The 27953-nt window shown below is 44.2% G+C and overlaps 1 protein-coding gene and 1 long non-coding RNA gene across 6 annotated transcripts; one reads left to right on the top strand and one right to left on the bottom strand.

Moving 5' to 3' along the window:
• Positions 1–240: 240 nt before the first annotated feature.
• On the bottom strand, positions 241–1754 carry LOC145660131 (uncharacterized). Its single transcript, XR_014126298.1, has 3 exons — positions 1617–1754; positions 1199–1393; positions 241–866 (listed from the first exon to the last, which is right to left on the bottom strand). It is a non-coding gene; the product is annotated as an uncharacterized LOC145660131 (long non-coding RNA).
• Positions 1755–6711: 4957 nt separating this feature from the next.
• Positions 6712–25904, top strand: si:ch211-51a6.2 (neurotrypsin). Of its 5 annotated transcripts, XM_081724716.1 has the most exons (17): positions 6713–7991; positions 8759–10836; positions 10946–11249; positions 12511–12553; positions 15119–15361; positions 16597–16735; positions 16894–17072; positions 17368–17400; positions 17723–17870; positions 19263–19441; positions 19708–19849; positions 20312–20529; positions 21705–21846; positions 22039–22317; positions 23086–23208; positions 23870–24150; positions 24335–25904. In XM_081724716.1, the coding sequence occupies exons 3-17, from the start codon at positions 11175–11177 to the stop codon at positions 24652–24654; spliced, it is 2544 nt and encodes an 847-aa protein (XP_081580842.1). In that variant the 5' UTR covers positions 6713–7991; positions 8759–10836; positions 10946–11174; the 3' UTR covers positions 24655–25904. The 5 variants fall into 5 exon arrangements, with proteins under 5 accessions (XP_035387465.1, XP_081580842.1, XP_035387466.1 ...); XM_035531572.2 differs by having other exon boundaries at positions 6712–7991; positions 8759–11249; XM_035531573.2 differs by having other exon boundaries at positions 8759–11249; positions 20315–20529.
• The last annotated feature ends 2049 nt before the right edge of the window (positions 25905–27953 follow it).

The raw sequence follows: 27953 nt of genomic DNA, 5'->3' as shown, positions 1-27953 counted from the left end.
TGTGTGAGTGTGTGTGTGTGTGAGTGTGTGTGAATGTGCATGCATGCATGTGTGTGCGCACGTGTATATGTGTGTGCGTGTGTGTGTGTGTGCACATGCCTGCGTGTGCGCGAGTGTGTGTGTGCGTGTGTGTGTGCGTGCGCGTGTGCGTGAGTGTGTGTGAATGTGCATGCATGCATGTGTATGTGCACACGTGTTGTGTGCACATGTTTATGTGTGCATGTGTGTGTCTGTGTGCACGCATGTGTGTGCACACATGTTGTGTGCACATGTATATGTGCGTGCGTGTGTCTGTGTGTGTGCATGTGTTTCTGTGTGTGTGTGCGTGCGTGAATGTGCATGCATGCATGTGTATGTGCGTGTGCGCACGTGTATATGTGTGTGCGTGTGTGTGCGCGTGCGTGTGTGCATGCGTGTGTGTGAATGTGCATGCATGCATGTGTGTGCACGCGTGTTGTGTGCACATGTATGTGTGTGCATGTGTGTGTCTGTGTGCATGCATGCGTGTTGTGTGCATGTGTATATGTGCGTGCATGCACGTGTCTGTGTGTGTGCATGTGTTTCTGTGTGTGTGTGTGTGCGTCTGTGTGTGTGTGCGTGCGTGAATGTGCATGCATGCATGTGTATGTGCACGTATGTTGTGTGCACACGTGTTGTGTGCACGTGTATGTGCGTGCATGTGTGTGTGTGTGTCTGTGTGGTGTGAATGTGCAAGCGTGCATGTGTGTGCGCATGTGTATATGTGCGTGTGAGTGGGTGTGGGTGTGTGTGCGCGCCTATGTGCGTGAGTGCAGGTGAACGTGCGTGCTTGTGTGTGTGCAGTCATCCTCACATGCCCCTTACTCAGGTCTTTCTCACCACTGCTCCTGTTTTGGAAAAACATTGTACATTATATTATCATTAGAAAGAATATTTCATCACTCTAAATTATACAGTCAGATTAACTACAGATTATAGGGATTATAAACAAACATTTATCTTTTAAATTGAATTTAGTAAACATTATGATGTGTCATCTGTGAGTGCAGCGGAAATGGATGGACCATCCTCTTTAAAACATACTGACACCAAATACTTGTGATAGGAAATAACTCACTTACTAACCAGACTAAACTCAATTTAAATGACACAGGAACTGCAGATGAAATCAGAAATGGGCTCGAACAAGGATTGAGGTAGCAGTTTCAGGCTGAGCTACCTCGGACTCGGACGGACCATTTTGACTCCCTTAGGTTCCCCATCTTCCGACACATAGCAGGAACATTCCTCACGCCGATGCCCACAGAGAAAGAGATTCTGCTATTGAATGGGTTCGTTAGACCTTGGCCAGGGTATAGGGGACAGGTTGGAGCTGTGTGTTCTCGGAAACACCACCTCTACTTTTCAGTCTTGCCTATTTGGAGAAAAAAAGCATTTTTTATTTTTTTTTATGTCATAGTTAGAAAAATCTATGAATAAATATATATGTAAATATTAATGGCAGCAATAACAGACATCATGAAATGGTATAAACACCATGCAGCTCTTTTAAGGACAAAGAGGTGAGATAATTCCTCCATGAAATGTCCAGACAGCCTTCATTAGCTAATGGATTCACCCTGCATTAATCAACTCACAGTTACAGACAGCGTTCCCAGGGCCCAGACAATCCAGACCTCCTTCCTATCGGCACGCCGCTGTTCTTCTCCACGTGCTTTAACCCCCACCAGGGAAAACACTCAGTTTTCTTTCTCTTTAAACTTTGACATCGCGCAATGATGTCAGTGTACCACTGGGAAATCAAACACTTGGAAAAATCTAATCTGATCTAAGATGTGCACGCTGCAGGGAGACTCTGGCATGCGGTCGGGAGAGAGTGGCAGGGATAACGGAGCGAGGAAGAGTCAAACCCGAGCCAGAACCTAATTGTGCAGTGTCCTCTCAAAAAGGAAAAGCACAATCGCATCAGAGAGTGTGGATTAAGGCATTACTGCCATCGCTGAGTGAACGTATGGGGTATTCATCTGTATGCCTTAGAGCCGCAGAACAGACACCATGTATCTTATCTAACAGGACACAACTATACAAAACCTTGGGTTTCCAGACTTAAATGTATTAATGTAGGATTTACCCCTTATATGATTTTACAGAATACTGACTAATGTTAAACAACCCCAAGGTTACCATATTAGTACAGTGAATACAGGGAATTCCACAGGGGTTTAGGAAAACATACCTTTTGTTGTTTGTTGCTTTGGCTCAGAATTTTTTGTCTGGAACACAATGAATTTAAAATTAACTTAAAATGAATGATGAATCTAAAATTTTAGATGATTTTAAAAGTATCAGCATTAACAGGATATGTAATTATAGTAACTAATGTATATATTATGTTTCACATAGCTGTCGCTAATTGTGTTGAGAGTCTTGCTTAGGGATCAAATAAAGGCAGAGATGGGTTTTTCTTTTTCTTATTGTGTGTGTGTGTGTGTTTCTTCACCTCTAGGACCCTTCCTGTACTTGACAGCTGGGCTGGTATGGTGGGGAGAGGTCTGCCTGCCCAACCCCCGATGTCAGCTGGACTGAGCCCCCACCCCATCATCCATTAAACATTTAGGAACCTTTCACTGTGCCAGACCTGCCTTTCTCCAGGGACTCTGAGCTGCTGTCATAATGAAGTCTAAACTCCATGATGAATATTCATCACTTCTGCAAGTCTAATCAGCAGAAGTCTTTTTGAATTAATGGCGTGACCAGAAAGAATATAAGGTAATAAAAACAACAGACATCAAACAAGGACTTGCCAAGAAATGTTATTCATTAAAAGATCATTCACTAAAATGTGAACAAAGTAAAACCGTGCTGATGGTACTGAAGACAACAGGTTACACTGATAGTGAAGTAATAGTAATGATCAGTACTGATAGCAGTTGTTAGTTCAGGAGATTATTTTACCAGCAAAACACAAGAGACTTCAATAGAAACTAACCAAACAGAGTTGCAAAAGATACAGTTAAGTAAATTTGGTTTGTGGACACTTTTAACTCTTACTGTGCTAAAGAACAAATCCGTGCAGTGCTCATTAACTCACGTGTGCTGGGCTTCACAAACCACACAGCTTTAGGTGCTTTAATGAACCATTCTGTTTATAGTACCATTTCTTACATCTCAGTTTCAATCTTCTTAGATCCGCTGGGTACAGCAGCACACGTGTGAAATCAGCTGCCATAGTTCATGGCCATATTGCAATATATGTACATATAGGAGACACATATACACACATAGCTTATAGCCAAGTATCTGAAAGTAGATATCAGTGTGCTATTGTCATTCCATAGCCGTAGGTGTCATCCTATCTGCTAAGTGGACACCCCCCCCCCCCCCATATGCCCTTCTTACCCGTAAAGGTACAATGTACAGCACACAAAAACATACAATACTGCTACTGCTATTTTCTCAATAGATGATCCATTATATTTCACTGGTCAGTCATTGCAAGTATTACTCAGGGGGTTATGGGTTTTAATAACAGTTTGAGGGTGGGGGCGGGACTCGCGGCGATTACATGTAGTTATTTTGTCTTAAGGAAACAGAGAAAAACAATGAGCTCTTCTCATGGGTGGAAAGTACTGCACATTCTTCAGGGTCAGTTTACCAATCCGTGAGGGCAGCTACCAGCTCCTCACAACAGTAGAGCTGCACTGTGCTTACTGTCCCTACTGCGCACTGCGGGGCATGCGGCCCACTGGGTAAACACACGCGTGGTCAACATTATTAGCACCCTTAAATTTGAGCACTTCTCCGGAAATAATGTGAAACTGCTTGGGTCTATATAAACTCATGTGTTTGATGCAGAAAAACATGACAAAAAAATAACAAATAAAATGTCACACCTTGGCCGGTATCCAGCCAGTCCTCGCGTAACACACACACCAATCACGGCACATGGTCACTTTCCCGAGCTCAGTCAGCCACATACAGTTACGTTCCTCAATTGTTGATCTGTTTAAACCCCGCAGGTGCCCAAGTGCAGTGCTCTGCATTGAAGGTCTTTGGCTCAAAGACTTATCTGTTTTCTCTGTTTCTGTGAAGCCTTTTTTCTCTTGTTGTTTGCCTTCTGCAAATAAAACGTTTTTCAGGTTTGTTACTTCTGTTTTGCTCCTGCTTCACAATGTCACATAAAAAAATGGTAGAACAAAAGATTAGTCATTTTAAAGCACTTTTACGGACTACTGGAGCTAACCACAGTGCTGTACAGTTCGCAGCAAATTAGATGAATAGCATACAAATTAGTGGAATATTAATAGCAAAAATAATTAAACAATAAGTAAAAGCAGTGCAATTTGAAGAAAAATCTAAATGCAGCTAATGTGTCTAATGGTTTAAAACCAGTTAGGACTCAAAAGCCTGGGAATATAAGTATATATTTAAATTAGACTTAAAAACATTATATGTTTGACATCATTATATAAAGAGGTCAACGCTTCCACAGTGCTGGGGCAGAACCTGGGGCAGAACCTGATGCTCTGTCGACTTTAGATGTTAGTGGAGACTGTGGAAGGGCTGAAAGCAACTCACTGAAGGAACTTAAGGAACTTGGAGCTCATGAGTTGAATGTGGGTGCAGGAGATCAGAGATGCAGGTTGGAGAGTTAATAAATAAAATAAAATCTTAAAATCAATGTTGTACTTTATGGGTAGCCAGTTAAGGGAAGCCTTCATTCGTGATATTATCTCTCTTTCCTGGACCCTGTTTAAAACCTAGTAGCCGCATTCTAGACCAGCTGTAAATGTAACAGAGCTGACAGACTGATTCCCATATACAATACAACGAATTACCACAGTCGATGTGTGTTGAAATAAAAGCATGAATCAGACTCCAGGTCTTTGATAAGTTTAGCAGTTGATCTGAGTTAATAAAAACTAACACAAACCATTTAATAGATTATCTTTTTGCCAGCATTAAGTGCAGAATCTAAGATAAAATCAGCCAAAAGTGGAGCTATACAATCACTTCTCTCTCCCCAAATTGGCAGTGCTCACATGACTTCATTGGTCTATGAATGGCGGTAGCTGTGATGCTTATTAAGGCCAGATTTATTCCCTGTTCCTTGTTCACAACGGCAAACACAAGAGACAGAGATGTTCACGAGTCAACTGGTACAAGTCTAGGTCGGGAGTCTGAGTGCAAGTCCGAGTGATGTCATTATTCTCTAAATAAGAGTCTGAGTCAAGTCTCAAGTCTTCAAGGATAGAAGGAAAAAATGTTTTAAACTGGCCAGCGATGAGTCCTGAAAATATTTGGAGAGAGCTGAAATCTGCTATTGGGAATAGGAACCCTGCAAATATTCAAGCGCTTGAAAGAGTTGCAATGGAAACTTGTGAGAAACTACAGACTGACAGGGGCAAGAAGCTCACAGAAGGTTACCAAAACATTTGGAGGCTGTCATTCCTGCCAAAGGTTGTGCAACCAAGTATTAGGGAGAGTTCCTTTAATCCCACAAAGTCATGTGTCATGTTTCCTCGTTATTTCTTCTTTGAAATGACTGAATGTTTGTTGAATGTCACTTCTGTTGAACGATTTTGAACATGCTACAAAAATATATTGATCCAAAGTTGGTACATATGCATTAATTTCCGAAAAAATTGACCTTGACATACAAAATAATCAAGGGTGCTAACATTGACCACAACTGTAATCACAGCTGAGCCTGCCAAATATAACAAGTGACAACCTGAAACAGCCCTTAATATCCAACTAGGAAAATTTCTCACGAGGAGAAACGTGATAAGGGGAAATCCTCGTCAAACAGTGGAAAATGTATGTCTTCAAAAAAGGTTTATGGTAGAGAAGCATTCACAATCAGCATTTTATATCACTCCATATTTGGTATTACTCCGTGAGTATACTAAACTGAGTATACTGAATAAGAGCTCATATTCACTGAATAACAGACTCCAACAGACTATTCTTTTCAAATGGTCTTCCCGAAAAAAATAATAAATTAAATAAAATTATATAAGATTTTATTGAGATATTTATTGACAAAAAAGATATGAAACACTAATGTGTAACCTACACTTATACAGTTTAATATTAGTGTGAGAAGTTTCTTGGGGGTTCTTAGTAACCCAGCAGTAGTCCTGCTTTTAACACGCTAGGGTATGTAGAAAGAGTTGAAGTAAAGCAAAGAGTGTGTCCAGCTCAGACAATGGAGGAAACACAAGACAGCCTCTGTTTCATTCGCTTTTTGTTCAACAGCTCATGCTCACGTCTGAGTGAAAATGCTTAGTCAAACTTCTTAAACGAAGCCTGAAATAAATAGCCTTGGGAATGATTTATACCGCTAAGAGAAGAGAAGAAAGACTTTCCCCCAAAAGTGGTTGTTTACAGGCCACTAGCTTTAGGGCAGTTGGACAAACAAGCGCGGCAGAAGTCAGAGTTCAGGAAGGGCCATTCATTGTCTCTTCAGCATTGTTGAGGCCAGTGGGTCCTGCCTGCATAGCACGTATCAATATCCCTCTATACTTGCATGGACCAGAGAAAATGAATTAGCATCTGTATCTTGCCTTTCAGTGGGAAAATAAAGACTGCTGACTCGCCACTCCCAAAAACGAACTTATGCTGATTTCCCTTGCTTTTTTTTCCCTAAAACGGTCGTGTAATTTATATTTTGAAAATGTATAATCTAAGATTAAGTTTGGGGTTTTTTTATTTGCAGAACACACAAAAAAAAATCTATTAAAGCATTTATTAAAAATGTAAGGATATGAATTGGAATACAGTGAGATAAATATAAATCTTAATGTGTTTTTTAACCATTTATAATTGAAACAGCCCATTGCACCATTTATTTATTTAACCATTTATGACTGAAACAGCCCATTGCACCACTGCAGGAATATTTTCCAGTTTAGTACAGGCAAAAAATAAGTGCGTAACTTTCATTTTTCTATTTCCTCTGCTGGTAAAATCGTTGGCTATGTTACACATTACCTTAAACGTGCAGAGGCAAAAGCAGAATACCAGTACAGTTCCAGGAACAAGCTGACACTTAGTGGGATGATGCAGTCTGGAGCCTGCACGTTAAAAACGGGGACGAGAACAGTACGCGGAACTGAAGCACATTAAACCACAAACATGAGCGACAATAAGTGAAGGCTTTAAGGGGGCACTCGCCACGTAATGCTTCCTGGGTGCTGCAGTTTCACCTTCATGAGTGCAGAATTTATGATGACACAGTCAAACACAACACATCTTGTCAAACGGTGAAGGAATTCATGAGATGATTTATATTCCCATAATTCAGATCTCTGTTCTACAGAATGACAATGTTTTTGCAAACTCTGTTGGTCCATCACACAGAGTGGTGACTGTATTTTATTTATTAATTTAAACTAAGATACGTTGACCAAATGTTAATTATATGTAATTAAGATAATTATCAGTTGTATAATAATTAGTCATTTATGGCTTTGTATTGTGGTGGGGTCCTACTTTGAAAAAAAAAAAGAAACATAAGATTCAAGATTTATGCAGCCTGACGTGTACAAACATCTGGAAACAATGTAACGGTGTCTTAAAAGTATTACTGCGACAAATATTTTACAACAGGCTAACAATTTACTTACGGTACGGATTATAATCGGGAGAGATAACTCCACACTCACCACGCCACTATATTTACGACAGTGTCTATCGCGTAGCACCATTCTACGACAGTGCCGTTTCCATAACGACAGTTGGGCGGCACGTCATACAGGAAAAATGGCGACCTTCGTAACGTGTTGAGGAGCGCTCGTTTCAGGGCCGTTTCGTTCACTTTTTCCACTCAGAAAGCTTCGGGTGTGCTGCGTTTGAAGCTAGTGGTCGCTGTGTTGGCGTGACGATGGCCGGGATACAGGACAAGGTCGCCAGGCTGCTGAGTAGGGAGAGGGGCAGGCCCGCCCTGAAGCCCACCAGGCCGCTGGTCCTGAAGGACGAGGTGTCCAACCGCAGGATGAAGAGAGGGGGTAAGTAGGACTCGGAGTGGGGTATTGGGGCATCTTCAGCCTTCACACGACACCGGTCGGCTCGGGTAACCTGGTGTAGGCAAGGTTTCGGATGGCCGGGCCTCCAGAGCGGTGCGGTTTAGTGCGAAGGGCGTGCATGTGGCGGTTTGACATGACACCGGTTTGTTGTTTTGTTGTTTGGGGTTTGTTTCTCCTGCTCTCAGAGGCCTCGTGTGTCACAGAAATGTCTCTGCTGATGGCTTGCTGGAAGCAACATGAATTCAACAACGCGCTCTGCTCCAGTGAAGTCTCAGCGTTCTACAGATGTGTAGAAAATGCGCAGGTACCCTTTCCTATTGTCAGGAAGCCCATACCCCCACCCGGCAGTGTTGTGGTATTCCTTTGAAATGCGCCTCTGATTAGGAAGAATGACCAGTGTAATTTGTTTCCTGCTTTGGGAGTATCCAACTTTCATAGTATGTTGGTTGTTTAAGATGACTCTCATACATCAGCTATGAAGGGTATTATGTAGTCGCCAACGTTTGCTTCGTTTAAAAAAAAAAATACATACATATATATTTTATTTATTTATGTATGTGTGTGTGTGTGTGTGTGTGTGTGTGTGTATATATGTGTGTATATGTATATATATATATATACACACACATACATATATATGTGGGTGTGTGTAAGTAGTTATTCAAGTTAAAATACTTTTTGAGAGAATTTTGGTTGTATATTTACAAATACGTCATGCTAATTTTGTTTCTACTTGTCACCACTTATAGACAGAGAGGAGGAACCAAGCAAAGAATTTGGCCCTTGGCCAAGGAGGAAGACTGCTGCCAAAACAAGCCAACAAGCTACTGAAACGGCACCCCAACTTGACCAGAGAGATCTAGATCCAGCACTGTGGACATACTCAATCCACAGACGTCTTGCTGTGAGAGACAGGTGCCAGAACACGCTGTGATTGAGGTGTAAATCGGCAAACCTACACTGGCAAAAAGACATTGAAGCAGTGGGTTTTTTTCCTGAGGAATTAAATCATAATTAATCACACCATCAACAGCAGCAGATACTTGCTAAGTAAAGTACTTGATCTGAAGCACAGGCTTGTGGACCCCCTCTATTACTACAGTCATTTGACACATTTCTCAAAGGTAACTCTGTAAAGCAGTGCATGACCAGCCTTGGTGTGGTTCCGAGTCTGCAATCTCTGAAAGCTTGTTACTTGAATAAATTGTTTTAAAATATTACTACTGATGTTAGTGTAGTAAATGTAGTCTTTCCCTAACATATGTTGGTTTTTATGGCATTTACGCTTTGTCCTGGAGTGATCTTTTGCATTGCAGTGTGTTTAATCTTATCTGCAGCCGTGTGCCTTTCCATCTGCATGTCTCGTGTGTAAATAGTGGCCTGGTATGCTTCGTTCAGTGAGTAGGGTTACTGAAAACACTGCTGATTTAATTACCACTGTTGATGTTCTCCATTACTTTCATTAGACATGGTTCGCGTTGTTCCACTGAGCAGTGAAAGCAGATTAAACTAGTAGATACAGCTTTATTGGTTTTAATTGCTTATTAATTTAACCCCAATGTTCAGAACATACTGAATGGGTTCCTACAGTACAGCTGGAAGTTTGCCAGCTTGTCTTGTGATAACATCATCCACCATTTCCTTAGACTTATCTGCCCCAGTGTAAATGACCTGACATTACTAAAGGAAATGCCATCTGCCGCAACAAAGCATCGCGGGGCTTGTGAACTGCTAATGAAACAGCCGACTTCTGAAATCTGGACTAATCAAAGAACTTTGAACAACTAAAAATACCCTCCAGCCTTGAGAAACACTGGAGTGTCTACAGCCTACAGGCAGAGCTGGACTGACTGGGGACAGATTACTGGGAAATACTTTACAGTTCTAGATTATTGGGAAATACTTTTCTGTGCAGTGGTGACTTTCCCTTCTGCTGTTGATTTTCAGGTTAAGTGCCTGACATCTACTGGACTTGTATAGTTCCAAATGGCCACATGTATTTAAACCAACTGGACACAACTGATGCTATGGTGTGATGCTAAGCAATGCAACCACTCCTTAGGAGATAAGAGAAGCAATGCTTTTACCATGTGTTGAGAATGCTTCAGTGCACGCAGGAAGGTTTCAGCATGAAAACACACAATTCTTGAGTAGATTTCAGATGAAATGTGAGAAATCAAAACATTGTAGGACATCAGTGTTTAACAACAGTAAGACACTGCCTTTGTGGAGGGAGAGTGGATCTAAGAGGAGTTAGACTCTAAAAGAAATACTGCGTGAAAGGTTCTGTAAGGGGATTTTTGGTCACATTTACCAGTGGTTAAATGATGTATCCTTGGATGTCTTGGCACATTGTGAATATGAAATGGCATTAACTCTTTCAGCAACCTGGGCTCTGTTCCCCAAAATCATCATAGTGTTAAGATCATCTTAATCAAGAGAGTTTTCATGTAATATTTGCTGTACCTTTTAAAGTTGATCTTTATTTTACTTTGTTTTTGGGAAACTCGGCCCTGAACAAAACTGGGCGAGGGTGTGCGCACAGGTGCGGCCGCACCCTTACTAAACATTGGCAACGCCTCATTTATCACTATTCATACAGCGACGTTCAATGCAATTTTATTTAGTCCTCGGATTTGTAAAATCCGAGGACCGAAACGTATCGGAACGGAAATATTTCCATGCTAGCTCTCCGGTATTCCCATGAAACTCCCTCCGACCCGTGTTACGAGCTAAGCAGTAAAAGCTGCATTCGCACCTGCATGCAGACGAACGTGTCCTCGCGACGAGGAAGGCTCCGTTCTGCCCCGCGCGCCTCCGGCACCTGGTGAGGTCACGCGCCGTTTGCGCTTCGACTCGCGCGTTTATTCCCGGCTCGAGAGGAAGGGTGAAGCACTGGAGGAGTTTCTTTTTTTAAAATCGCTCTCCTCTTTCAGAATGGGATCCCCGGACCCAGACGCGGGTGGGGCGGTGGCCGTCCTCGGGGTTCCGGCCGCTGGAAGCTCGCAGCATGTGATTTTATTGCGGACGGCAGCGGACTGTGCGCTCCGGGATTAAACTCTGGTATTAAGTTGCTGCCAAACTTCACTCCACGTTGTTGGACTGAGGTTTATGCACCGTGAACGGCGATGGGATTCGTGAACCAGAGGCTCGAGCAGTGACAGAATGGCCATCGGAACCATCCACGGGCTTCTCTCGTGTGCTGCGCTGTATTATATTTTGCTTTATGCTTCGGGAGAGGTACGTAACACGGTTATTTGCCTTATCTGACCAGGTTTTTACAGCAGTGCTTTTTTTTTTTAAATGTTAAGGTAAATACATTTTTTATTTATTTGAGTCTCGATGGTATTATTATAACGTGTGTTTGAAAGATCCGAACTTTTTTAAGAGTATGTTTATAAGGATGAAATAATTATGTAGCTTCAGCAGCATTTTAGTAATCTGATTAATTACAAGAATAATTTCTTGGAAATTTAGAAAAGTACCACTGGTTTGAAGTCACCGGGTTCTGAGCGAGTCAGACCACCCTATTCAAATGCTCTGTCTCAGTTATTTAGTCTGTGTAAAATGATGTAAGGGCAACTAAAATACACGTGAAACTATCAGTAAGGTGCCAGTCAACGCTTTGCTCCGTGTCTGTATATAAGAATAAAACGCGCGCCAAAAATATAGTATAGTTATAAGTATGTGCATAGCTACAGAAAACACGCATACGTGTATTTCTTTGGTACACAAGGTCTGTAATAAATATTAATGTTTTTAAGTGACAAATGTTTGGTTAATGTTCAAAAAGAAATTATTATTTCAACCTACCCACGCCAGCAAGTTATAAATGAACAAGATGTATTACATTGGTATATTTGGAGTGTTAATGTAGGCTATGCTACTACTACTACTACTACTAATAATAATAATAACGACAATTATAAATATTTTGTTACACCTAGTGTTGAGTCATTTACTTCTGCAGATTATAAAATCCGCTTTTGATGCTTAATAAATTGAAAAGCCCGTTTGCTTGACTTGAAACGTGTGTTTAGAGGACATTTTCTTATCGTAAAGCAGCATGGAGCCCTCTCCTAAAGAGACGGGCGTAAAAAAACCCATGGTGACAGAAGCGCATCTTATTTAAGTAGTGTATAAACGTCCTTAACTACGTGGAACGGCTGCGGTTTGGATTTGAATCTTAGTGCTAACAGATAACAGTTGCTTTTATACCGAACTCTTATTTGTAGCGTTCCTACACGTAACGGTGTCGTATTTCAAGACTCTTACTTTTATTAATTACTGTGATAAAATGTTTGATTACTTTGCTTTTAAAAGTCGTTTTTATGGCAAAATGTTTAAAAACAAACAAACAAAAAAAACAGAAAAAGGTATTTGACTTTGTAATAAACACAAGCAAGGAAGGAAAAAAGAAATAATACAATAAAAACAATGTTCAACTAAGGATGTGAATGTTAAAGAATGTTGTCCTAACTCTTTGTCTTTATCTTTAAAGGTTGCACAGCAAAACGACTACTTGAATACTCTACAGAGTTCAGGTACTTTCATATTCCCTTAAAAATATAAGACTCAGTACAACTTATAGCACTAAAGGGTTAAAGGAAAACTGACTTTTATTGTAGATTGCCAGCATGCAAATTCCCCTAATGTAAAACGTTACTGCAGTGCCTTTTGACCTGTTTTGCATGAGCACCTTGTCCTAAAATAAGATTTGCTTATTTTAGAGCAAGGCACTCAATTAGGTGAGTGTTGCCCCGTGCAGAAAAGCAACTGCTGCAGATGAGACTTGGTGTTTTCTCCTGTCAAATGTGCTTCAGCCACATCCTCAGCTTGGCCCATAATGAAAACAACTGCAAGGGATGTGAAAGTTGCCAACTGGAAGATGTTTTGGCAGTCTGTCCCCTGCGGCAAAGCATACGAGCGACTAAACCGGGGCTAGGCTGATAAGGGATGCACACTGACTAAAGGTGCTTGTAACAGGACCCAAGTGTAAATAAATATCGGAGACAGAGAATGGGCTTTAAACAACTGTGCTGTCGAGGGGTTTAGAGCCCTCTGGGTTGGGCAGCAGGGAGACCAATCTCCCTGTGATGTGTTTGTATCAGGTTTAACACTTCCCTCCTTAGCATGTCTACACAGGTTTCTCGGTTTGCCTCTTTAGCATCATTAGTATGAGAGGACAGTGTTTTCCTCCTACCTCCTCTCTCTACTCAATCCCAGTGCAGAATTCCTCCTCTGCTTCAGCTCCAATGAGGCTTTGCTGAGATGATAGCTTATGAATGTTTCTCTTAAGTATTTGTGTTCATAGTTCACTGTACTGACACGTACTGTCTCAGGACGGTTGCTACAGTCCAGTGGGGCCATGTTCTTGTTCATGGTCTAATATTGTAGCGTAATGTCTCGAAAATTATGTCTGGAATTTTGCCCAGATACCATGTCAGCTGTGTGTGTGTGTGTGTGTGTGTGTGTGTGTGTGTGTGTGTGGGGCTATAGTCTGTGCAGTCTGTGAAGAGAACCGGAGCTTTGCTATGATTGAAGATGTGCAGGGAATGATGATGGATTACTGAAGTATTAATCAGCACTCGACACATTTTTTAGAAATTCATACCAGCATGTGTTTCAGGTATGAATTTAAGAAACTGGCAGAACTGATTTGAAATAGTAGCACGGAGTCACACACACAGACATACCCAGAAATTCTTCCAGCTTTACCTTGCTAAGTCCATGTTTAAGCACGTGAAGCATAGGCCGCGGTAGACTCTGAGTCGTCTGCTGAAGATTTGGGGGTCCGTGCTCAGACATGTAAACGCTGTTCTCACCTTACCCGTGAAAGTCCTGTAGTGTGTAATGTTGAGAGTCGGAGAAGGAGAGCCACACATGCACACACAAGCATTTTTCCCTCCCTGAGGGTTTAGCACCTGGCCATAACAGCTTGATAGAGGTTCATACGCTCCGACCTCTGATTGCTTCTGCTTTTTTCTGGATCTTCTTTGGCCGGTATTCAGACCAAGTGATGCCCATGAGCTCAGAGGGCACCCATTCCTGGCATTCAGAATGTGTTTCAGGTAATCTGAGTTATGGATCACTACAGTCCACTGATTAGAATCAGTTTCTCTGGACAGTGTGTGTGTGTGTGTGTGTGTGTGTGTGCGCAGTTGCCTGTTGAAATGCAGTGTTGGCTCTCCACTTGCAATCACTCGCACTTCACCCCACCACTTCCAGATCCCTAGCTCAGCGTTTCCGAGAGTGGCTTCTGTCGTCCAGATGGAGAGCTGAGCTGTTTTACCGGCGCTCCCCTGCTCTCCTGACTTCCTGCTCCTTCCTTCGCACATGCATTTTGTAGGAAAGTAATCAACTTCAGGCACGCTGCATATGGAGAACAGCACCATGTTCTGGGAGCAGTGAAAAGCTGTGATTGCTCGTAGGAATGTTGCAGATGGGACCCAAACTTAGCATGCAGGGGCGCTGGGCTCCAGGACGGCCACTGTCACTGCTACTGCGTCTCTGGCCGCCTGCTTCATGGCAATGTTAAGAGGACACTTTCCACATAGGAATGACCCAAAGCCAGAGTGCTTTACTGCTCCTGCTGCCACATCCTGGCTGTGTGGAAAATATGTTACAATCTCCTGTAAAGATCTGAATCTGGTTTGACAAAAATTGCAGACACTGTTAATTGGCAAGGCGTGCTAGTGACATTTATTTGATACACAGCTAAGTCTTGATATCAGTCACAGACCCACATGTTGCAATTCCTCACTCTTTGCTGTGACAGACACACCTGGGGCTTTGATTAGGTGATGATGGTGTGTCTCAGCAGAACAGAGCCTCAGAAATCCCCTCTTTCACAGCAACTGCAATCATTAGTATGGCTGAATATTGCAGGGTTTCGACCCTTAGATTAATTTCATTTTTCCCATCCTAAAGAACTTGTCAAAGAGACATTGGTCACATTGCGCATAGTAGTTGCTATAAGCCTCTGTCCTATTTTACCCAACATCTGGGACTGAATAACTCTTATAGCATGTGTTTGTGTGTGTATGCGTGCATGTGTGTACACTGGCGTATTCGTCAGCATGTCCCTGTGTGTATTCTCATGCCGTTAGGCCTTCCGTCCTGCCCGGAGGGCTTCTCCGAGCTGGGCTACTACAACGGTTCCGTGTCCCAGACCGAGTCTGGCTTTCCCTGCCTGAAGTGGACGGAGTTTGTGGACTACGTGCAGCAGTACCCAGACAGAGGGCTGGGCCATCACAACTACTGCAGGAACCCTGACAGCGCGGCAAAGCCCTGGTGTTTCTTCAGACAGCTCTCTGGAGCCATCAGCTGGGCCTACTGTGACTGCCACCAGGGTGAGTCTCTCCTCCCTGTAGGCTTCCTACCATATGTCCAGAACCTACTGTATACATACTGCAGACAAGCAGCTTACCTCTTATTTTAAGTTTAAAAAAATGTAGTCAGGACTTGCTGTAAATGGAAGCCTATGCATAAGTACTTTAAGTATTTTTTGCATAGCCGTGGACCTTCTAAATTCTACTGAAACGAGAATATTTTCTCACTACCTGTTGGAAAGCAGGGATCTAATCCTGTTACTTGGATCGGTTTTCTGTTTGGCCTATCGATCAGCTTTAGTTAGCTGAGCTTTTCTGTAGTTTATTTTTTTACACCTAAAGTAAGTTAGATTTTACTAGCAAGTTTAAAAGCAACCGGAGAGTGTGTAAAATGCTATTTTGGCTCACGATTTGTGATACTATATCAGTTGAAAATGCTTGTTAACACAGGCACCATCACCAGTATAAACCTCACACGCCATCGTCCTTATAAACCTCGCACGTCAGCCCCGGTGTAAACCTCGCACGTCAACCCCGCTGTATCTCCAGACAGTATAACCTTAGCCCAGTCCAGACTACATTTAAAGTACAGTGTCTAATTTAGTTTGTTGCTTTTTAACTGATTTGCGACATTACAATATTTAAATCAAAGCAAAAGCCAAAAACCATAGCAGGAATGGTGTGTGTTTCTTAATTGAGTGTTCATTTTATTCTCAGTCTTATGGTCTTGGGATAGATCTGTCCACTTGGTTTGTTGTGTTCTGTGTCTTGCTGTTGTGATAGTTCTCTCTCTTTCTCCACATCTGTCTGGGTTCTGTCCATTTATGCACATCTGGTTTAGGTGTAGGTGTCTGTGTGATTGATTTTGTCCTCACCAACCTGCATGCGCTGCCCGGTGCAGTACTGCAGGTCAAATTTCTCTGCATCCTGTGTGTTTGTTGCGAAGATCTCTGCTTGCCTCTGGCAACCTTTCACTTTCAGAGTAACATTTCTTGCAGTTGCAGACTCACAGTATAAGTGTGTGTGCCCTTGTGTGTGTATGCGCAGGGATCAGCAGTGTCTTTATTTACTTGCCAAGCTTAAAATACTGCATGTTGATTTACTCTAAGACATAAATAAATGCCCTTGTCTGTGTCATTATCCTACTGTAACAGTAGAGTTGCTTTTATGGTCTGTCTGTCTCTGTCTGTCTGTGTGTACGCTTATATTTACTTGCGTGTGATCAAATAAGCACTGGCTGCTGTCTGAATCTCCAGGCACAGCCAGACTTGTGGGAGGCGTGTCCAACATGAGCGGTCGCCTGGAGATTTATCTGAACGGCCAGTGGGGGGCAGTGTGTGACACACACCTGACTGACCGAGACGCAAGTGTCACCTGTCGACAGCTTGGTCAGGGGTATAAGGCTTTACCCTCGATCCTCCTGACATTTGTGCACATATTATTCTGCATCATGTCCACAGGTGTCCCACGTAAATAATAATGATAATAATAATCCCACGTAAATCTCTTCGGAAAAGAAACGGAAGTGTAATAAGCTGCCTTTTGCTGTGCAGTGAAATCGGTACCGCTCTCAAACACTCCTACTTTGGGCCTGGTTCCGGACTCTTCCACTACGAACGCCTCGGCTGCCGTGGCAACGAGAACTCCCTGATGGAGTGTCGGAACAGGAAGTTTGTCTCTGGCGACTGTAACCATGGAAACGAAGCTGGAGTCGTGTGTGCTGTACCTGATGGTGCGTTGGCTTCCTTCACGTTTTCCTTTTTTCATTCTTTTTGGCTTTTTTAATGAGGCAGAGTAAAAGTCTGATTCCGGTAAGGGTAGCAGCAGTACTAATGACGAGGTGTAGTCTCACAGCTGCTCTGTTGTAGGTCCTCTGCAGCTAGGACTCACCCAGTAGATGTCTAGGTGTCATTTAAGTGAAGGTTGTTTGTTTCTTTTGTCTAAGTACCTCAGAGAGCCTCAGGAGAAGTGACAGAAAGTGGTGTGTGTGTGTGTGTGTGTGCGTGCGCGTGTGTATATGTTTTCAGAGGCAGAGAAAGGAGCTTCTTGTACAGACACAGGTATATTTAGAGTCAGCTTGAATGTTTCACAGAAACCTTAGAAGGCAGAGAGACATCAGAGAGGTGTGAGGCCGCAGTAGAGTGTCACCAAATACAGGCCAACATATAAACGTACAGGAATTATTAGAGGAATCAATATAACATGTTACACAATCCAACATATCTCCAATAATGTCAAGTTCATATAGCTGTCTGTTACATGGTGGGTGAGCTTCAAAATGTCCAGGCTGTATATAGAAGCACAATAAGTGTGTTTTTGTTTATATTGGGTCTCGAGCTGTTATTTTTATTCACAAGCGCGTCCACATGCATTCGCGTTCAGGTTATGGCGCCCCCTTGAGGCTGGTGGGAGGTCTGGAAGACTTTGAGGGGCGAGTGGAAGTGTATCATAACGGCAAATGGGGCACGATCTGTGATGATCACTGGGACGACATTGACGCGGAGGTGGTCTGTAGACAGTTGGGAATGGGGTAAGGACTTCTACATGGATGAACACCTTCTAATGCCTTTCTAATGCACCAAATGGATATGTGACCTGCTCAGTCGTCAGACGGTCAACGTTTTAAATGCTGTTGTGTGTACTTGGCATACCACAAGTATATACATCTATGAGTAAACTGAAACTTGTATATCTTTATTATTTAGCATTTTCAATAAAATGGAATAACAGAACTAAGATGTCTAACTTGCTGTACACAGCTCTGAAAGAACTGTTTATTCAACAAATGCAACACACAAATACACACGTAGAACTTTATGAATATAGATTTAAGGGAAGGTGGGCATGAATAATTGAAGGGTTCTGTGAGTGTGCATGAAATGAGAAGATTGTGAGGGAGAGTGGACCACTGTATCTCCCCTTCAGTATCAGAGCTGTGAGAGAGGAGCACTGGCTCTCACACACACACACACACACACACACACACACACACACACAACACAAACTCAGAGCTGTGAGAGAGGAGCGCTGGCTTACACACACACACACACAACACAAACTCAGAGCTGTGAGAGAGGAGCGCTGGCTTACACACACACACACACACACACAACACAAACTCAGAGCTGTGAGAGAGGAGCGCTGGCTTACACACACACACACACAACACAAACTCAGAGCTGTGAGAGAGGAGCGCTGGCTTACACACACACACACACACACAACACAAACTCAGAGCTGTGAGAGAGGAGCGCTGGCTTACACACACACACAACACAAACTCAGAGCTGTGAGAGAGGAGCACTGGCTCTCACACACACACACACACACACACACAACACAAACTCAGAGCTGTGAGAGAGGAGCGCTGGCTTACACACACACAACACAAACTCAGAGCTGTGAGAGAGGAGCGCTGGCTTACACACACACACACACACAACACAAACTCAGAGCTGTGAGAGAGGAGCGCTGGCTTACACACACAACACAAACTCAGAGCTGTGAGAGAGGAGCGCTGGCTTACACACACACACACAACACAAACTCAGAGCTGTGAGAGAGGAGCGCTGGCTTACACACACACACACACACACACAGAATCAGAGCTGTGAATGAGGAGAACAGGCTCACACACACACACACACACACACAGAATCAGAGCTGTCATTTTCTCCATGTATTACCCTTCCTTATTACAGCATGAGCATTATTGATCATCCTGTTTTCTTGAGGGCTTAAGTTGCTTCTATATTTCTTAGTAACTTCAATTAAATAAACTCACCTGTTTGCCGTCTTCCCTGACATGAGTTCATTTGGCTGCATGCTTGCTGACTGGAGGCAGTTGTAGCTTCACCTCTGTACTGGGACGTGTGTGTGTGTGTGTGTGTGTGTGTGTATGTGTGTGTAATGGGGTGCTCAGCGGTGTGCCGAAGGCGTGGGCCTGGTCTCACTTTGGCCAGGGCCTGGGGCCCATCCTCCTGGATGGCGTGCACTGCACGGGAAATGAGCTGTCTGTGGAGGATTGTTCCCACGCGCCCTGGGGCGAGCACAACTGTGACCACATGGAAGACGCTGGGGTATCCTGCAACCCATACACAGGTGAACAAACATGTCTGCACTGAAGTGTTACAGAAAAAAAACGGACGGTGTTGCACATTTGATGCTCATAAGTAGAACTAGAAACGATACCGCACATGGACCCGAAGAGAATGCCGTGACTGTAGGTCGCACGCTGCGACTGCCTTCGGCAAAATTTTCACGGCCCAGAACAACTATGATGAAGAGATGTAATTATTCAGTCTTCTGGCGAAAAACTGAAGTAAATGACTCAGCATCAACGTTTGAGATGATGAGGTCTGTTGTAGATGGCGAGGTACGTCTGGTGGGAGCAGGAGGGCCCTGGGAGGGCCGTCTGGAGGTGTACCATGCCAGAGAGTGGGGCACAGTATGTGATGACAATTGGACTGAACAGCACGCCCAAGTGGTGTGTCAACAGCTTGGCTTCAGGTGGGCATAGAAGTTTAATTAACTTAAATGTCATCATCAAAGGCAAGGTTACAGATGTACTCTTAAATGGGTTGTTGTTTTTTCCTCTGAATGAATCAGTTATAAAAAATGATACATAACCCCTGAAGCAAACCTGTTATTCATAAAAACTATATCCCATTATTTTAATGACATTTTCTTAAATTTGTAATTACATTTATAGCAAAGAGAATTCATATCGTATATTTGAACACCATTTTTGCCAAGGGCCAATTAGTAAAACAATTGTATTCTCACTAATTAATGATTAATTCTGAATATCGGAGCTCCACGTTTCACCGCGTACCACTGTGTTTATGATGCATGTCATGCGGTTCCAGACGAGTAGGTCTTAAAACATTGGTGAGGGGTTATAGGTTAAATCCTTCCTATAACCTAGCGTGCATTCAGGTGAGGGCATTAGCAATGCGGTTGTTTGTCCAGCAGAGGGCGTGCTGAGGTGGTTCCTGGAGCTGCATTTGGGGAGGGCACAGGGTCCATCCTGCTGGATGAGGTGAGCTGTGAAGGGAGTGAGCACTCCCTGCTGGAGTGCGACCGCGCGGAGTGGGGCTGCCACGACTGCTCGCACGGCGAGGATGTGGGCGTGCGCTGTGACAGAGAAGGAAGCGCCAATGACATTCCTGTGGTTCCTCCAGTCTCAGGTGAGCTACATGAGTTCCTACACGCCTACTGTACAAAAGGCAAGACCACAAACCTCAAAGCCAAAGTCGCATTTATTTACGCAGCGCTTTTTAAAACGCACATTGTCAAAGTTCATCTTTAAAAATGAACAGGGGGTCAAGATCACTAATGAGGTTGCTGGTTCAAGTCCCACTATTGCCACTGTTGACCTCAAAGGCTCAAACTGCTTGGTCACAAATATAAGTCGCTCTGGATAAACGCATCTGCTAAATGCTGTAAACGGAAAGGTCACTCCAGTGGGTCTGGGTTGGTCGGGCTGTTTCTGAGATGGCAGCATCGGTTGGTCTACAGGAGGGACCGGGACGTTTTAGTAGCATGCAAACAAAACCGAAAGATGTAGGTTAGATCTTTAAAGATAAACTGCACATGAACAGTCCATATACCGTAGACGTGCCAGTGGTTAGCATGCACCTCTGGCAGGTTTATCTGTAGTAGTAGAACTAAAGGGTGGGAGGGAAGGCGATCACAGTCCCGAGGGCTCTGTGAGACACTGCATTCCACCCACATCATCATCACAAACCTGAGTGAAGGCATGAAATGTCTGGATGACAGCATCGACATCTCAGATTACCAGAAAACTCCAGGACCTGAAGCTCAAGACTCACCACTGTTAAATAGAGAAGAATGAATACAAGCTTAACGAAATAAGTTTTCCTTACCCATGTTTCAAAACTGGGAGTGTGTCTGAGTCTCAGATTCAAGCTGGAAGGCTGAGCGGCTTCTATATGAGAAGCATCTACCCAGGCTGTAAGTCTTACTAATTCTACAAACTAAGAGAAATCTGCGTTTTGCCAGCACAGTAGGTAATTTCATTCCTTGCTTGTGAACCATAGTAAAGTGCTGTGCTTAGCTTGACCATCTTACTGACCACGATAGCTGAGGCCTGTTTTTTTTTTTTTTGGTGGGGGGGGGCCGGCTGATTTTGTTTATTTGTTTGTTTGTTTGTTGTCTTTGCCTGCCTTTCCTGTGCAGAGTTTGTAAACCCCAGCCCCGGTCTCTTCCTCTTGACTCAGTTCATGAGAGTTGACTGTGTCTGCTGAGTTGATGCAGATCAGGGAATTGCGAGGCAGTGCTGGGATTCCCCCAGAATTCCAGTGAAAAGTCCTGGCTGTATGCACCCCTCTCTTTCCTCCAGGTCCGTTGCTGCGGCTGGTGGACGGAGAGAGTCGCAAAGAGGGCAGAGTGGAGGTGTTCATGGGCGGTCAGTGGGGCAGCGTGTGCGACGATGGCTGGAACGACGTCAGCGCTGCCGTGGTCTGTAGGCAGCTGGGCTTTGTGTGAGTACTACAACAGTGCAGCAGGAAAACGCCAGAAAACGACAGGAACTTTGCCTGGTTCAGTAATCCCACCTAACAAAGCATCCTGCTGTAGTTTATGTAAACGCCGGTGTCGGTTGGTCAGAGTCTTGGAACGCATGAGGTTGTCGTGCATGTTGCCAGTGCGCCGATCGTGCTCCGCTCTTCCTCCAGCGGCGTGTCAAAGTCGCGCTCCATGGCCTATTTCGGAGAGGGCCAGGGTCCCATACACCTAGACAACGTGAGGTGTACGGGGACGGAGTCGTCTCTGGGCCAGTGCTCAGCCCAGGGCTCACATGCGCATAACTGCAGGCACAGCGAGGATGCTGGCGTCATCTGCGACTACGTCCCGCCATCGGCGGGAGATGGTGCCATGGCAACGCTACCGTGCGGCCTGAGGTCCAACGTGCAGCGCCGGAGGAGGAGGATCATTGGAGGCGACAAGTCGCTACGGTAACAGACCCCTTCTGAGAACAGACAAATAGTACTTGAGAGTGTGGTGTCCATGCAATTAGCCACCTCGAGCTCTGTCAGGGCTGCTAGACCGGCTCTAAATGTCTCTGTGCATTTGAGCAGAGCCAGTCGTGTGCACTGCATGTGAAAAGAGGAAGGATGTAAACTCTAGCTTGTCATGTCTGTGGAATTATTTATTCGCCGGAAGGAAAGGACTAATTTATATGTAAAACGCATCCCCCTCTGTCTGGATGATAGAGCAACATGGAAATAGAGTTAAAACTGTAATACATGTTGTAGACCCACCTCTGAGAAATGGCGAGTACCCTCAAACCTAGTGACAGGTCAAATTCATTCACACGGTCACTTTTTGCATGCATTATTTATTTCTTATTCCATTATAACATTGAGCATGCAGAGTACAATCCTTCTCATGACATTAAACATTAATAAAGAAAATAACCTTGTATTTTTAATGCTGCGTTTAAGCAGAAAGACGTTTGAGGCTTTGGTTTCCTATTGATCATCTGAACTGGTCAGAGAGTCGCACCTCTTCCGTTTGCAAAAGGGAAAGTGTTTTTCCCCTGCTGACTGGGATATATTGCCTTCACGTCTGTATAATGTGTGCATCTAAACAAGCGTATTTGAGGAACCGTGCATACAGCCTTGGTGCGGATAGCCCTTGTCGGGTGACTGTAACGGTCCGTTAAAGCGGCGGTCCGTGAAGAGGCCGAGTGTCCATATGCATGACGCTTGCTGTGTGTGTAGAGGGGACTGGCCATGGCAGGCTTCCCTGTGGCTGCGGTCTCAGGCCAAAAGAAACCATCCCCTGTGTGGAGCTACTGTCATCAACTCCTGCTGGCTCGTCACTGCGGCTCATTGCTTTAAGAGGTGAGAGGGAGACATCTAGTGGTTCTGTGCGGAATTACCTCGACCGTCTGCTGCGGATGCTGCAGCTTTACTGTAACTAAATATTTTCCCCTGTGATACCTGATACTGAAAGTGAGGCTAAGAAAAGACCTCTCTCTCTCTCTCCACCTCTCTCTCTCTACCTCTCTACCTCCCTCTTTCTCTGACTCTCTCTCCACCTCCCTCTCTCACTCTTTACCTTTCTCTCTCTTTCTCGCTTTCTACCTCTCTCTACACCTCCCCCTCTCTCTGCCTCCTCTCTCTCTCTTTCACTCTGTACCTCTGTCTCTCTCTCTCTCTCTCTCTCTCCCTCTTTCCCTCCTTCTCTCTACCTCTCTCTCTCCACCTCTCTCTCTCTCTCTCTCTCTCTCCACCTCTCTACCTCCCTCTTTCTCTGTCTCTCTCGCTCTCTCTCCCTCTCTCTCTACCTCCCTCTCGCTTTCTACCTCGCTCTACACCTCCCTCTCTCTCTACCTCCCACTCTCTCTCTCTTTCCCTCCTTCTCTCTACCTCTCTCTCCACCTCTCTACCTCCCTCTTTCTCGCTCTCTCACTCTCTACCTCTCTCTCTACACCTCCCTGTCTCTCTACCTCCCACTCTCTCTCTCTACCTCCCACTCTCTCTCTCGCTCTCCCTCTGTCAGGTTCGGCACCGATCCCTCACGCTACGTTCTGAGGCTGGGGGACTACCATACTGAGGAGAGGGATGCCTTTGAGCGCACCCTCTCACCCGAGCGCATCATCATCCACAGCAGGTACCACAGCCAGGGCTGGGAGTACGACATCGCCCTGCTGAGTCTGAGGGGGGCGCACGGTAACTGCGTGGCCTTCAACCCCCACACGAATGCCGCCTGCCTTCCGGCTCGCGGCCCCGGGAGAGCCGAGAGGCCATCTGCATGCATCATCACCGGCTGGGGCGTTACAGGTATGCGATCGCCAGCTTTGCGCTTATGTGCCCCCGTGCCCCTGACTGACAGCCGTACTAATGAGAGCTGACAAATGAAACCATCAATCCAGGAAAGCCTTGTTATGCCGAGGTGAACTGTGTGTGTGTGTGTGTGTGTGTGTGTGTGTGTGTGTGTGTGTCTCTCTCTCTGTCTCTCTCTCAGACTCGGAGTACTCTCGCACGCTCCTGCAGGCTTGGCTCCCCCTGCTTCCCTCCTGGAAGTGTAAGAAGCGCTACGGGAGCCGCTACACCGGCCGCATGCTCTGCGCCGGCAGCCTGTCGCACCGTCGCCGGGTGGACAGCTGTCAGGGTGACAGTGGGGGCCCTCTGGTGTGCCAGGGCGAGGACGGGCGCTGGACTCTGACCGGGGTCATTTCCTGGGGGCACGGCTGTGGCGACCCCCGCTACCCGGGGGTGTACACGCGGGTCAGCAGGTTTCTGAAGTGGATTGAGAAGGTCACCCTAAGTCCTGCTTATGTCTGACGTTACAGTGTGGTCATGGCTTATTCACCATCAATATACTGTACTTGAAATCTGAAATGCCTGTGGGGGATTTGACTAAACCCAGGAGGCTCATGGGCAGCAGAGTTCTGGCTTCATCTCTACTGTTGACATCGCAGCGTTTTTTTTTTTGTTTTTTTTTCCTGCTTGTTTACACAAGGTAGGGACGTACACGCTTACCCTGATGGTGGGAAGGAAGGAAGGGAGCCAGACACATGCCTCAAGAGTGCGAATGACATGTTTGAGCTACAAGTGTACTAACTGTGCAGAATGATAGAGGTTGAGCTGCCCTTGGTTGACAAGACCATATACAGAATACGTACATGTAGATTAATATGATATAGTATATTACACCATAGTGCACTTAACTGTCTGCCATATCAGTGGAAGATTTGCAGATATTCTCCGATATGTGCAGTTTGTTTAAGGGTTAAAGTTGAAATTTGTATTATGTGATGAATTCATTACCATTCCAGTAGAGAATATTTCATTAGTTCTCAGTGTAATTATTATCCATACTCATGTCAAGTACACAGATTAAACATAACTGTACATAAGTAGTCAAATGTTTTTCGTTTTTTTACGTGGAGCTAACATGGTCAGAGTGGTGAAACACGCCAAGACCCAGCCCACACTTTCTTATCTTGTACCCAACATAAACGGACTCCCAGATTCCTCAGCCCTATGAAAAACCTCTCTGAATGGTGTAGGTATAAGATTAATGGGCCATCTGTAATAATTACACATAGCAAAGTGGATTGAAATTGGGAACCATCATCCATTAATACACCATTTAATATGCAACAAAACTGCATTAGAAATCACATGTACTGTATTATGTTGAGTATTCGTTTGTTGCATTAGATTTTGAATTGTGTTATTTATCTGTGTATCAGGTTGATACCTACAGTAATGTTTACATAAATAACTGTCATAACTCCTGTTATCGAAGAAAATGCTCTTTGGTGCACTATGATGTCCAGTGCATTAAGTGTTGTTTTCCTTAAAGTGCAAGTTTGGACTTTTTCAACCCATATGTTATTAAATTGCTGTTTGTCACCATTTGTAATTGTAAACAGAACAATGCCTCTGATGGCTTTAGTGCACAAAAACCTCTCTTTTTCTGCCTCTTCTCACTGTGATCAAACACTCTCCAGAGGCAAATTTGTAATTTTTGCAGTGTCTTCCAAATGCTGCAGTAGATCATGCCCAATTAAAAATGTTCAAACATGTCAATGAGACCTGTCAAAAGGCATGTTCAGTAGAATATCTAAAGACATTTTATCAAGGAACTATAAAGTGTTCCCCAGTTTGAAAACCATGTTTTCCAAGGTTTGTTGGGGTTGTCTGAGGTTCACACAGTAACAGTCTTGGGCTGTGTTGAAGTGCAGTGCCCAGCTGCGGTAAAGTGTTGAGGTTCTCGGTGCTACAGCTATTGCTGAGGGTTTGGAAATGATGGGGATAGTTGGAGTTTACACACAGCAAACCTGCCCTTTGATGTAAGTTTCTGCTTCATTAATGATGTAATGAATGATGGGTGTAATCCAATATAAATACCCGATTAAAAATAAAAACACAAAAAGAAAACACAAATAGTTAAATGAGACAGAATGCATCACTTATAGGATATTCTACTAACATCGTGAGTATCCCGTGTTCTCCTTTTGCTAACGTACGTAGGGCATGTATTTAGATGAGAGGTGTGAGTTCTGCTCAGATGCATTTTAGTCCTGGGGACACACTTAAATCCTCTGAATCTTTATGTAGGTAGTGCTTTCATGACTGAGTCAACAAACAGCAGCTGGCTGGCTACTAGAAACGATTAATTTGTGACGCACACTATTCACTGCCATTAGCTGCCATTTTCTCATGTGAAGCATTAGAGGACTTTGGTTCTGCCCACCCAAAACATATAAACACATTTGCACTCACACAGTAGGATCACATTTTCATGGCAGACCCAGTGTGCCAGCATCACACCTCCAGTACCGACAGACTGACAGTGTCTGTAGACTGGAAGGTGGAACCAGTGACACGTTGTGTCAATTAGAGACAGGCACTGGTTTGGATTCCTATTACCTGTCTCCCGTCTGGAAGGAGATTGTTCAGTTGATGGCCAAGTATGAGTCAGTCTTTGCTTGTCGCGAGCTTAACTGGGACAGAGCGACCTGTTTGGTGCATCGCACCCTAACGAGATAACTGGATAAAAAATCATGATGGGTTTCCTTCATCTCTTGCAACTGTGCAGGAGAGGAACAGTGACACAAGATTCTGTACTGACTTTGGATGGCTTCATTCGATTACAGGGGAAAACACACACATTCTTCCTCATCAAACCAGTGGTCTGGCTGCTTTGTAAGGTAATGCTTTGTTCTCCACCTCAGGCTCCTACAATGTTGCTACATAGAACATGATCACAAGCTCACCCCTTTAACCCCGGCCCTTGATTTATATGAGTACAACCCTTAGCTGTAGGGACTATTTAACAGCCCAGAAATATTCATGAGACTGATATTCAACGTTTTTGAGGATCGGAAGATTTAGCCTGCTGCTGTCTGGATAAGGTTCTTGTTTTCAGACCAAATAAAAGGCTTAGACCCGGGAAACTTTGTATCTTTAAGCTGTTGCCCTTTAACTCTAACCCCTAGCCTTAACCCCTGACCCAAGAAAATGTCAAGCAAGCCAGTCAACACTATGAGTGAAGTTAGTGTTATAGTGATTGGTATGTCTGAAACTGATTTCGTAGAAGAGTTATTATGGGCGGGTTCTATCTATATTTATCAGGGGGTTTTGTTATAGTTTGCTTTTGCCAGACCATTGTTTGACTTTACCGCAGGATCCAGGGCTCCATATTCTTAAAAAGGAAAGAGGACGTGCTTGAAAATAGACTAATTCCATGATTGATTGTCTTTTCATAGTAAAACAAAGCATGCAGTGCACAGACAGCTTTGCTCTGAAGTTTGCAGTATGAGAGAACTTTCCTGACACATTAAACTAAGACTGGATGTGTGAACAGAGGTGAGTTACTAAATTGGTGTGTTATGAGTTAAACATCAAACGCATTCCAGACCCAAAGAATGTAGCTACTGACGCACTCAGAAGGAAGTCATTGGCGAGGCCCAATGCATTGCATTGCCTTAACTGGGGCCCTTCTCTAGCACAGCTGGCCCATGTTGCAGATGTTCAAGGAGATGGAGTGCAGGATGTGTCTGGTCATCAAGTCAGCAGCTGGACCCATGATGAGCATTAGTGCAGACTTACCTTCTGTAACAATGAATTAT

Source organism: Electrophorus electricus, chromosome 12 (assembly GCF_041902795.1).
Source record: "Electrophorus electricus isolate QZ-2024a chromosome 12, ASM4190279v1, whole genome shotgun sequence".
NCBI classification, from domain to species: Eukaryota; Metazoa; Chordata; class Actinopteri; order Gymnotiformes; family Gymnotidae; genus Electrophorus; species Electrophorus electricus.
The sequence above is the reverse complement of the archived record's forward strand: the minus strand, read 5'-3'. Positions and strand labels throughout refer to the sequence as shown.

Excerpts from the sequence above, each read along its gene's own strand:
- si:ch211-51a6.2 (XM_035531572.2), top strand. The coding sequence starts at position 11,175 with ATGGCCATCGGAACCATCCACGGGCTTCTCTCGTGTGCTGCGCTGTAT. Across the intron at positions 11,250-12,510 it reads TGCTTTATGCTTCGGGAGAG|GTTGCACAGCAAAACGACTA; the intron begins GTACGTAACACG and ends TTATCTTTAAAG. Across the intron at positions 15,362-16,596 it reads CTACTGTGACTGCCACCAGG|GCACAGCCAGACTTGTGGGA; the intron begins GTGAGTCTCTCC and ends CTGAATCTCCAG.